This window comes from Acomys minous, assembly GCF_964271855.1.
Source record: "Acomys minous genome assembly, chromosome: 5".
Taxonomy (NCBI): Eukaryota; Metazoa; Chordata; class Mammalia; order Rodentia; family Muridae; genus Acomys; species Acomys minous.
This window is the reverse complement of record NC_140494.1, coordinates 99423497-99436356: the sequence shown is the minus strand read 5'-3', so window position 1 is coordinate 99436356 and position 12860 is coordinate 99423497. Positions and strand designations below refer to the sequence as shown.

At 35.2% G+C, this 12860-nt stretch overlaps 2 protein-coding genes across 2 annotated transcripts; both read left to right on the top strand.

Annotated features, from left to right (window-relative positions):
• Positions 1-307: 307 nt before the first annotated feature.
• LOC311598429 (olfactory receptor 8G18-like) lies at positions 308-1246 on the top strand (the record flags this gene model as incomplete). The annotated part of the gene is made up of 1 exon (XM_084783476.1): positions 308-1246. One exon carries the CDS (start codon positions 308-310, stop codon positions 1244-1246), a length of 939 nt encoding a protein of 312 aa, XP_084639602.1.
• Positions 1247-11069: 9823 nt separating this feature from the next.
• On the top strand, positions 11070-12073 carry LOC311598428 (olfactory receptor 8G50-like; the record flags this gene model as incomplete). The annotated part of the gene is given in 2 exon segments (XM_084783475.1): positions 11070-11993; positions 11996-12073. Coding segments are annotated over 2 exon segments (1002 nt in total).
• Between the last annotated feature and the right edge of the window lie 787 nt (positions 12074-12860).

Below are 12860 nucleotides of genomic sequence, written 5' to 3'. Positions count from 1 at the left end.
CTACTAATGTAGGAAAAGATGGTATTCTAAGTGTGAAATTAGAGACATTACTTTGAAATGCAATTTTTAAAAATTTGAACTCAGTGATGGTATTTTACATGAAATGAATTCTTAAAATTTTAAGGATGTGTTTAAAAAATAATAAAGGATAATGTATATTTATCGAAGGTAATCCATTAAGGTAATTATTAAAAGAGAAAAGGTTTTCTAAGTCAGAAATAATTTATATGGGGACTTTGTGTGCAAGGAAAAGAATAATAAAGTCACTCTAACAGCCTTATGATTCTCTCACTCCTTCAGGATCTTAATGGAGAACACAGCATCAGGAAACCATTGCACAATGACTGGGTTCTTCTTGGCTGGACTCTCAGAGAAGCCAGAACTCCAGCTGCCTCTCTTCCTGCTCTTCTTAGGAATCTATGTGGTCACTGTGGCAGGGAACGTGGGCATGATCACACTGATTGTACTCAGTTCCCACCTACACACACCCATGTACTATTTCCTCAGCAATCTGTCCTTCATTGACTTCTGTCAGTCTACTGTTGTTACTCCTAAAATGCTGGTGAATTTTGTGACAGAGAAGAACCTCATCTCCTACCCTGGATGCATGACTCAGCTTTTCTTCTTCGTCATTTTTGCCATTGCAGAGTGTTATATATTGGCTGCCATGGCCTATGACCGCTATGTTGCCATCTGTAACCCCTTGCTTTACAATGTAACCATGTCCTATCAGATGTACATTTTCCTGATTTCGGGTGGGTATATAATTGGAGTGCTGTGTGCATTAGCTCACATAGGCTTCATGATTAGAATTAGTTTCTGCAAATTATATGTGATCAATCACTATTTTTGTGATCTTCTTCCCCTCTTGAAGCTTGCATGCTCTAATACCTATATCAATGAAATGTTGATTCTGGTTTTTGGTACATTTAACATCTCTATCCCAGTCCTGACAATTATTACTTCCTACATCTTCATTATTGCCAGCATCCTCCGCATTCGCTCCACAGAGGGCAGGTCCAAAGCCTTCAGCACTTGCAGTTCCCACATCTTGGCTGTTGCTGTCTTCTTTGGATCTCTAGCATTCATGTACCTACAGCCATCATCAGTCAGCTCCATGGACCAAGGGAAAGTGTCCTCTGTGTTTTATACTATAATTGTTCCCATGCTCAACCCACTGATCTACAGCCTGAGGAATAAAGATGTCATTGTTGCTTTTAAAAAAATAATTGGAAGAAAACACTGATGTATTTAGAAACAACATGAGTATTATTTACTAGAACAACACTGTCCTGAAACATATACTTTGAAATGACACTAGTAATTTTAATCTACTTGTTACCTTGATAATTTTTACTATTATAATTTTCGATATATATTTCAAATTCAATTTTTCTGCACATATTATCCCATATTGTTTCACAGAGTCAACAATGTAAACAAATAATAAAGACAAAATGGTTCTATATGTCCATAATGGTCACTCCACCATATATATATATCTGTGTGTGTGTGTGTGTGTATATATTTAAAACATTCCCTTAAAAATAAAATTAATTGCAACAAAATGATACTTTTCTTTTTAATTCATTTTTGAAAATGTCATATGTAAATCATGTAATTACCCTAGTCATCCTATCTCCATCCGGTCACTCCCACGATCCCTATGATTTCTATGAAATTAATTGCCTCTGTATATATACTGGGAGGCTTATCCTTGGGAAGAACGACTCCTTTCTTGCCAGTATTTAAATGGATAAAGCTCTTCATTTAGAGTGAATTTCACTTAAATTTCCCCCTTCCACATTATTATGTCAAATGGTATCATTTTTCTCTTGTTTCAGAAACTTTACTGATGAAATTTCATGATGTCACTTTTCATAGAGGACACAATCTCAATCCCTGTGCCTGAGGAGGGGGAATTTTGTTGTAGATTGATTAACTATGGCTCTTCATGCCATGATCAGTTGTTCAGTAGGTGTGTGTGTGTGTGTGTGTGTATGTGTGTGTGTGTGTGTGTGAGAGAGAGAGAGAGAGAGAGAGAGAGAGAGAGAGAGAGAGAGAGAGAGAGAGAGACAGAGACAGAGACAGAGACAGAGACAGAGACAGAGAGACAGAGAGACAGAGATTTTAGCTAAACATAAAATAATATGATTCCCTATGGCTTTTTCAAACATCCATATTGTTAGTATCCCTCTTCTCTATTTCTCCTCACACACTGCTTTCCTTTCTTCCTCATAAATGAATGTAGCCCCATTTTCTCACTTCATATTACTCACTTTTCCCTGCTCTAGAGGATTTACTCAACCCCATCATCAATTTTTATTTTTCTTATTTTTGCTCACAATTAAATATTTGGACCTAGGCAAAGGGAGATTGTAAATTATGACTGTAGTTCTATTTAATGTACTTTTCTATAAAAAGTCATGTCATATAATACTTGGGACTTACTTACTTAAAAATATTTTTTTAGATTATACTGTAATTACACTATTTCTTTTTCCCTTTCCTCCCTCCAAAGCTTCCATATACTTCTTCTTGTTCTTTTTCTAATCTATGACTTTTTTTCAATAATGGTTTCTTCCTGAATACATGTAGATTTTCTTTCTTATAATTCCCTAAAAATGCTTTAATGACAGCTCTACCCTCACAATTATGGGCCAGCATCATAAGGGCTACATTCTACCAGGAAATTCCTTACACACTCTATCTATCTGCATGTCCTGTTTGCCTAGCATTCTGAAGGGCAATTATATATGGAATAATTGAAGTTATCGATAAAATTCTAAATTTAAGACAGAACTCAGAGGCAAGGGTATAAGACTTTATACTTTAAAAAAAGTGGTAAGATTGTCTCTGAGTCCTTGTCACTGTGAGCTACAGTCCTTAATAGTCACCTACAACTTTCAACTAACCCATGCAATAAATTATTTAGGTTGCACTAGCTAATGTATTGTTTTATTCTGGTAAACAAGTAAATACTGAGTGGTACAAATTTCTATATGTATATTATTATTGCTAAAGGTCTTCACTGTTTTCTTTCCGTAAATACTCAACTTCAATAAAGGAATAGTTTTAAATTGTTACCTGTTTATCTGTAAAGATTTTTTATTTTTATTATATTTATTTTTTACATATACATTTATATTATTCCACATAAGAAAAATAAAGTACATACAGAAAGAAGAACCCTGAAACAATCAGGAATTATATAATGTTACATTCACAGTGATTTTGCTATTTGTACCTGGCAAACATGAAGAAAATATCTTTCCTACCTTGGTGAGTCTAAAATTCTGAATCAAAATCAATATCTATTATATCTCATCTCTATCAACTTAAAATATCTATCTAGACCTAAAAGCATCTTAACCCCTAAGCAACTAAGCATAATTGTAAGACTGAACTATCTGTTCTTCAACCCCATTAGAGACTTGGGAAGGAAAATTTTATTTTATTTATAAGAATTGTGCTTTTTATGTCATGTATTATGTTCTTGTTTTCTTTATGCCACCATTTATAAGAGTGTTTGACAACAACAAACTTCCTGATATACTGGGTCACAGAACATTTCTATTTCATATGCTGTTATTTCCTTGAGACAGATATGCAAGAACTGGGAAGCCACTTGTACCAATTAGTGCTGAGATCCCCAGGACCCATTGATCTCTGTGTTATGTCCAGTTCTGGTTTTCTGTGATGTTTTCCATTTGCAGTAAAATGGCTTTTTAGATCTGTGGTGATAGCTACACCTATGTGTGGGTATAAGACTAAGATTTAGAAGGTAGTAAAATGATATATTATAGTAATGTGTACTACTCTAATTGTCATATATATATATATATATATATATATATATGTTGAATAGAGGTTATATATGAATTAAACTACATGATCTGAAAATTATTCATACAAAACCTAAAGACTAGAGACTCAAGAAATGTTTTGATTGGTTTGGTCAGCATAGTCCATCTGACTCTGAAGTTTATATGGACAGATAACATAGCTCTTTGTGCCTCTCAGAACTTGAGGATGAGACCCCATTGATGGAGTCACTATGTACTTCGGAAACAAGAGCCAGAGGAGCTGAGAGGAATCAAGCATGGAAACCTCTTTCTTGCAGTTTGAATTCGATGTTGCCAGAAAATACTCTGCAATCTGATGAGGAATGTAAAAACTTAAACAATCTATCCAGCTACAACATGTGTGGACCATTGTAGCCAGCATGCCAAGATATTGGTACAGGTGCAAATAAGTGTCACTTATATGTTGGTGGTTGCTCACCACTGTCTGGCAGAATATAAGTCCTACTTTTCTGCATGGAAATCAAGCCTGGTACTGGAAACCTAGCCACCTTCTTGGGGCTAGTGATGTCAACTACTTTTGAATGAACTCATTTATATAGTTATATGTTATGTAAATTTTAAAGTTAATTTATGTTAGACATCAATCTTCAATTTGGTATAAATTTGGTACTCTTCTATGCTGCTAGTGAGTGACTTTTCAAACTGTGAAGTGTGAAGGCTTTGTAACACAATTCATGATCCCTACAAAGATGGTGCCATTGACTAAGTATAAAACTTTAGATTTAAAATTAAACATAAAAAATGTGTTCTCTACCAAGAAGAGATTTGATACCCTATGAGCATATACAAGGGGAGGAGGTCCCTCTCAGCCACATTCATAGGGGAGGAGAGAACGGGGAAAATAGGAGAGAGGGAGTAATGGGAGGATACAAGGGATGGGATAACAATTGAGGTGTAATATGAATAAATTCATAAAATATATTTTTAAAAATGTGTTCTCCGACAGACATATTTGCAAGGTAAAAACTATTGAGGATTTGCTTACCCTGTCTTTGCACAGTTTGGCAATCAACATGGGCCAAATTTGCCCATTTTTAGGCAGAATTCTGTCTGTGGCAGAAACAAGGACATTTTGGCCAGTAGCTGGTTTGCCACGTTTGAAGCCAACTCCGTAAGGAGATTCTTTAATGCACACCTTCTTCTTTGAAGCAGGCTGGGTGTTGCCAGGAGTTAACTTGTCTTGTTGTCAAAGAATCTTTAGAATAATATAAACATCTTTAAATGCCATATTCTGTAGATCTCTGATGTTTTGAAGACCTTATTTAACTATTTACTTCATATATCTATAGACTCATATCTTTCTATCAGACCTAGAATATATTCTTGTGACAAAATTAGACTAGTTTTTGACATGAGCATGATTTGCATCAATACACAAAATTCAATACCACTTAATAAAAAAATAACCTTATTTTCGTGTAACAATTAAGGCCTTGAGATGAGGAGTAGATTCAGTAACCTACCTTTCGTTCTATCCTCCGTCTATATTTCTATGTTCTCCGTTCTTTCTTTTAAGCTCCTATCTCCTTACCTATAAAAGAAAGATAAAGGAAAAGAGATACATCCCTGAGTCAAACCCAGTTTCCCCTCTGTAACATATGAATCATACTTACAACCAACTCGCAATGAAAATAAGCATCTGTAGACCAAGAGAGTAAACAGAAATCTACCCAACCCCCCTTACAGGAGGAGATGAGAAGTCATTCTCTTAAGGTTTCCTTAGGCTGAATTAGGGCAAATAGTTGCTTTGAAGCTCCCCCACCCCCAAATAATGGGAAAACGGTTAAGCAAGCTTGCTTGTTTTATTGTTTCTCTAATTGGATAGCTTGGCCAAGGTGGATGTGTCCATTGCCATTCTGGTCTTTTATTTTTTTTTAACATCGAAACAATAGTTTGTTATGTCAGGAATTTATGATATTCTCTGCTCACCTTGTTTGCTCCTTTTATTTCCTGACCAGTCTACAACCTTTTTGTTAAGTAGCAGGCATAGTGAATGACTTTTACTCCTCTTTCCCAGTTAACTTCTTATTGTCCCTGAAAACAGGAAGAAGTGAACACGTCTTGCTCCTTTTGGGATGGAATCAGTTTCTTTAGTAAGACTCAGTAGCTCTTGATGGCTTCTGTCTTACCTGGCACCCCAGTTCTCACCCCTCCAACTATTTTCCATTATTATTCTTGTTTGCAACTTCTTGTGTAGCATTTATAATAATATCTAAATTATTATTACTTGGATGAGGAGAAAGTAGCTTTTATTTAATTCTTGTGGAAAATTTCTCAAGTAAAATGATTTTGTGACTCCCTCACACTGTTGAAGCATGTTTGGTAGATGCCAATGAGAGTTACAAAGTTCATATCCTTTTACTTTCTTACCCTGCTCTTTAATCTTTTTCCTTTCAAGAAAAGATGTTTTTGAAAGTTGCAGCAACCTTTTAGTGTCTCTAACATAATTTTTACTATGTCTATATTTAAGACAGAACTAGGAATCATACCACTGGCTATATCACACACATGAGAACCACTAGAGAATATATAATAATTCTGCTTGTTGATTTCCCGAGAGATGAAACTCGAGGGATAAAACTCTAGAGGGAGATAAGCTCAAATTTTATTTTTGTAACCAATCTCTTGTTTCTGTACTCAGGATATAAAATGTTTGTCACAACCCAAACATTTAGAAAAAAAAAAGATTTTGAGACCCAGATTCAAGGAATAGTGGCTCAGCAGCAATCTGGTGTAACCAGCAGCTCACATGTTCAAGGCTATTTTCCTTCTGGTATAAAGGGGAAGCTAAACATGCAGCGTTGAGTTGTCTATGGAGAAGGGGAGGTATGTTCAGATAAAAGTCTTTAGTTCATACAATATTAAATCATCTTGTTCATTCTTTGTTCGTATACATGTGTGACTTTTTATTTCCCAAGTTCCATTTTCATTCAAAGAGCCTCACATTCTTCTTAAAAATGTTTTGAGAATTTCACACATGAATACTCTATTTACTATTTACATCATTTCAAACTTCTGCTATCTCCACAAAAATAGGTCTAGACTCTCTTCAACTACTCTTAAATGACTGACACACACACACACACACACACACACACACACACATATATTATACCACACACACATATGCATATATATTTATATAAACACAAGACAAGATGAGTCCACTCAGTGTTGCTCATACGTGTATGTATTTAGGACTAACCATCTGAGATTAGATAGTGTCATGACTTGAATAAGAATGGCGTCCATAGACCCATATATTAGGATCCCAGTTGGTGCACTGCTTCTGAAGGATCAGGCATTGTGATTTTAGTGGAAGAGATGTGGCCTTGTTGGAGGATGTGTGACTTGGTGGACTGTTTAGAAAGAATTCATGGTTGTGATCTTTTTGAAAGAACTGTGGCTTTGTTAGAGGAAGTTTGTCACTGAGGTTAAGTTTTGAGCTTTCAAAAGCCCATGCCAGGCCTAGTCTCACACTCTTAGCCTCCTGCCTACAGATGTAGCTCCCGAATTCTGCCCCAGAGACTGAGTGCCTGCTAGCTGCTACATTCCCCACCATGCTGAGCATGGACTAAGTCTCTGGGACTCTAATCAAGCCCAAACTAAGTGCTTGCTGCTACAAGTTGATTTGGACTTGATGTTTTCTTTTTCACAGCAATAGAAGCAAAAAGTGCCCAAGGCTCTTCACCTATGCAAGTGGTCATGTTTCCCCCCTTGTCTTGTTTCATGTCAATTGAAAGCAGTTAAGAGCCACCCAGACTCCTTGATTTCCACATCTGTGCTAAGTATTCTTCCAATCCTTAGGATACCAAATCATAAAAAACAAACAAACAAACAAAAAAAAAACAAAAAAAACTTTTTTGTGTGTTCAAGTTTAAACTCACACAGTGTGATAGTTTCATGGTCATATTTAAGTTGTTTGTTACCATAGCTTGTACCACAATTTTAAATTCATATATTCAAGGTATGGTGTTAATTACTACATGTGTAATTTAATGAATAAGTTAATGTGGTTTGTGGTTTATACTAATAAATACATAGCAAAGTAATTTTTATCTAAAATAAGAAGCATAAAAAGAGCATAAAATATACTTGGTCTTTTGCATATACTATGACTCCCAGTTTGATGTTTTTATAGGATTCCTAAATAAGTAAATGAGCATTTCTCTGAATCTTCTTCCTGTTCATGGGCAGTTAACTGCCTTTTGGTTTGTCTTGTCCAACTGTGAGTGCGCAGCTTTGGTTTTTATCTTACTGTATTTTATTTTGTTATATTTTTAAAATGGCAAAGGTTCACAACTGAACTGTCAATCATTCCTGCTGGGAGAGGGAAAATAAGTTTTCTTACAAAGAATGACATTGGATATATCAGCCACTCCACGACATGCATCGTGTGTGTGTGTGTGTGTGTGTGTGTGTGTGTGTGTGTGTGTGTGTGCTTTAATTTCTTTGAATTTGGGTAATTTTATTTGGAGGGGCATTGTTTTCTTTTCTTGGTTTTGGGAAGAGTGTAGTTGTATTGGATATTTGACTATTGAGAAAAACCTTTAAACATGTTTGTCAGGGAGAGATAGGATTGTGAAGGATTTGCAGGAGTGGAAGAAGATGAACACATATATTTAAATTTAAATTGGTTTTAAATAAAAAATTGTTATTAGTTTGTTTTACCATAGAGCTTATTTTCAAATCAAATATTGCTTTATTGCATTGAGTTTTGTTTTTTTACAAAATATTGTTATATAATTATTGAATAAAACATAAGTCTTACCTTTAACAACACAAACAAAATTATGTTTAATAGTATAAAAAGATAAGAATAAAACCTTAAAGAATGATTATAATAAAAATTGTGGCATATTTAATGTCCTTTTTTGTAACAGTCATGTCGTATGATACTTAGGCCAAAAAGAAAGGAACTTTTATATTTTATGATTCTCTAAAATACCTTTGTTGATAACATCTGCTCACTAAGGAAGAGAACCATATTGGCCGTGTTCCTTCAGTGTCTTTATAAACACCTTATATAGTCTTTGGTTGTGTACTTATATCCTTACTGACTGAAATGTTCTGAAGAGCAGATTACCTATTTCTTTATCTATCTATCTGGAAGGCCACAGGAAACTGTATGCTTCACACGTTTAAATTTGTTTTAATGTTTGTCCATTGTAACATCCTAACAAAATCTACTTGAATTGCTGTCAACCTGCTTAGCTGCTATCATGCAAATTATTGATATAATGCTGTTTTCAAAGCAGAATTAAATATGCAGAACTAAATGTTACAATGTATACATTAAAGTTAGATAATTTTTGAATTTATATAATTATGAGATACAGTTTTCTGTTTTCACTGGTAATTTGTAACTGTCTTATGCACAAAACTGTCTACCAAAACTGGTTACTTTAGCTATAATTCATATTTTATATTAATAAATAATAATCAGTGAAGTCTACAAAATTATGAATATATATTAGAGAGTTCTGAATCATTACCATTTCTTTTCCCTGTAAGATAAATTGTACTGATCAAAAAAAAGCTTTTGAGCCAGGAGAACTCTTTGCTATGATAAATGAGCCACTCATAAAGTGAAAAAAAGGACTGCAGGCATCTTCTTATATGAATTATCTGTAGCAGTAAAACTCAGTGAGCCAGAGAATACAGTAATGTTGGTGATAATTTGGGAGAAGATACATAGTACATATGTTCAATGAGCTCAGTCTCAGGTATTTTAGGACACAATTCTTTATCTGAGAATATTCATAGAGATAGCCTGTGTAATATCATGCATTGTGTAATTCAATTTATTTGATGGTGCATATTAAATCAAATAATCTTACAAAAATAAGACAAGCAACAGACACAAATTATTATGTGAAGACTTGATGAGGAGATACATACATCAGTTATATTGCTAGTGGTACTGGCAAGACCAACATTTACATATTCCATGCCAATAAAATCATATGTTAAATATGTGTGGTTCTTTGCACCTCAGTTTGCTGAGAGGAAAGATAAAACATTCTTAGTTCATTAAATGTTGTTATTTTGCTAATATTCATTCATATTTAAGATGCATCTGACAAAGAGAGCCTAAGACAACTAATACACAGTCACAGTGTATGGTTCACAACTTTTATAGACTAGCTGTACTGAAGAGAAGAACAAAAATAAAAAGTGAGATCTTCTTTGAAGATAAGTAGTGAGGAAAGTAAGAAATCTGGTGTTAGCATATAAGTGACTGCTTCACATTTCCATGAGTAGCAGTATCAACCAAGAGTCATTATGAAGCTTTTCCTGATGATTTAGACTTGGTGCGGAATGGGAGCATCTGTCCTTTTTGGGAGGTAGTCAACAACAACTGCTGCGTGAAAGAGAAACAAAGATCAAACAAAGAACCCAAAAATATCTCACATGGGTTTGTTGATCATTTAAAAAAATATTCCTCACTTCTATGGTGATTTCTGTTTCTTTACATTACTTTGCTATGATGTTTATTACATTTAATAGTTGTCTTACACCAATTCTGCATTTTCTATAGCTTGATTATATTTATGTACCAGTAGATGTTTTATTTTCTTGATTTCAAATCTACTGGTTTTTAAGTTCAATTTTTGTGTCTCAATTCCCTAGACAAATATTTTTCGTTTTTCAAGACATGGTTTCCCTATGTAGCCTTGGGTGTTCTGGATTTGTTTTGTAGACCAGGCTGGCCTTGAATTAAAAGTGATTCTCCTGCCTCTTCTTCCAGATTCCTGGGATTACAGGCGTGGGGCGCCATATCCAGCTCAGGTAGACAATTAATTCTATTGTTCATTGTCTTGTTGATAATGCATTAATATAATCCCAAGTAAAATATCTACCAAAGGAGAGATGCTCCCAATAACCCATGACAAATTCTGGAAACAACTAAAAACACTAGAATGGTGGGAAAGTGGTAGAAAATGTGTGCCAGTAAGAAAAAATAGTTTTATCACGAAGGTTGAAATCAAGTGAATATGGGTGATATTATTTCTTTACATGTCTCCTTTCTCCAGGACTAAAAAAAAATCTCTGATTGTTTTGAAAAGAGGGTGTCAGATGACTGGAGATACCAAAAAATATTTGAATTCTGTTTCATAGTCCATAGAGGGATAGGACAATGAATAGTCAAAATTTTAAGTCTGTATAAAACTTTATTTTATACAGAGTTTCCAGAAGACAATGGGAGAATTAAATCACACCGCAGTGTCTGAGTTCATCCTCGCAGGGTTAACAGAGAATCCTGAGCTCCAGCTGCCCCTGTTCCTCATCTTCCTGGCTCTCTATGTGGTTACAGTTGTTGGAAACCTGGGCATGATCGTCTTGATTCTGTTTAGTTCCCAACTCCACACACCCATGTATTATTTACTCAGCAGCCTGTCCTTTATTGACTGCTGCCAGTCCACTGTCATCACTCCTAAAATGCTGGTGAACTTTGTGACAGAGAGGAATGTCATCACTTATTCAGAATGCATTTCTCAGTTCTACTTCTTCTGTGTTTTTGCTGTCTCAGAATGCCACATGTTGTCTGTAATGGCATATGATCGCTATATAGCTATAGCAAACCCTTTACTTTATAATGTAGCCATGTCGCATCAAGTCTGTTCATTGATGATAGCTGGGGTGTATGGTATTGGCTTACTGAGTGCCACTGCCCACACTGTCTTCCTTATAAGAGTGTTTTTCTGTAAGGCTGACTTAATAAAGCATTACTTCTGTGATCTTTTCCCATTACTGCAGATCTCTTGCTCTAATACTTTTATCAATGAATTAGTAGCACTGTCCCTCAGTGCATTTAACATTGTTGTACCAGCTATGATGATCCTCAGCTCTTACATCTTCATCATTGTCAGCATCCTACGCATTCAATCCACTGGGGGCAGAGTCAAAGCCTTCAGCACCTGCAGCTCCCACATCTTGGCTGTGGCTATTTTCTATGGTTCTACAGCATTCATGTACCTACAACCATCTTCTGTAAGTTCCATTGATCAAGGAAAAGTGTCCTCTGTATTTTATACCACTGTTGTGCCTATGTTGAATCCACTGATCTACAGCCTGCGAAACAAAGATGTTAAAGCTGCCCTTAAAAAGTTACTACAAAAGATAAGTTTCTTCAAAACAAAGAATACATTTCCCTGGAAATAGAGTATAACTTCTTCAGTCTGGAGGAAGATACAGTGCACTAGATGCCACTAGTAACACTAAACATGCGACTATTGTTAGTACATTTTTATTTGGAAGAAATCTACCAAAAGTGAATGCGGACTCTGACTTTCATACCCATAGAGAACCTCTACACTCAGGTGTAACCAGAATACATGCATAGGTAGCAACTTATTTCACATGAATATTCTCCAAAGTGGGTTATTGGTTACACTTACATATACAAACCCAGATCTGCTTCTGCGAGCCTCACTCACTACTTTAAGTTGTGAATAAATACCTTTATTCAACATCAGTTCATTTTCCCAATGTTTTGTAGAAGGACTTCTTGACTAATTGGCAAATGGATCAAAAAGTGTTTGTCTTTCTTGTATAAGTTAATCAATTTGAATAAACAGCTTGTAACTCTGAGACTTGAAAAGCACGTGGACCTCTATGAATGCATATCAAATCAAATGACAAGGTTCTCTCACAGTCCTACCCACAAGGTGATTATGCTATCACAGACTAGATTGGCCAATGATATACAAGAACAAACGCACTTTGCACTTTATGGTGAGATGTGCATCATTCTTTATACTAGTCTTTGACTCCTAACAGTTCTAAAGGTCTATATTAATGTTTCTTCTTTGTGTAGAATCATGGTATTCTACACATGGCATTCCAAACCTTGCCTTTCTGAGCTTTAGACTCAGAAGATACATTCTTTCTCTGTAGAATCTCTTTGTGTCATTTCTTCATATTGAGAAGAGACAAATTAGGAAAATCATGTTCTGACTAGCAATAAGTGCCATTCACAAAGTCAGGATC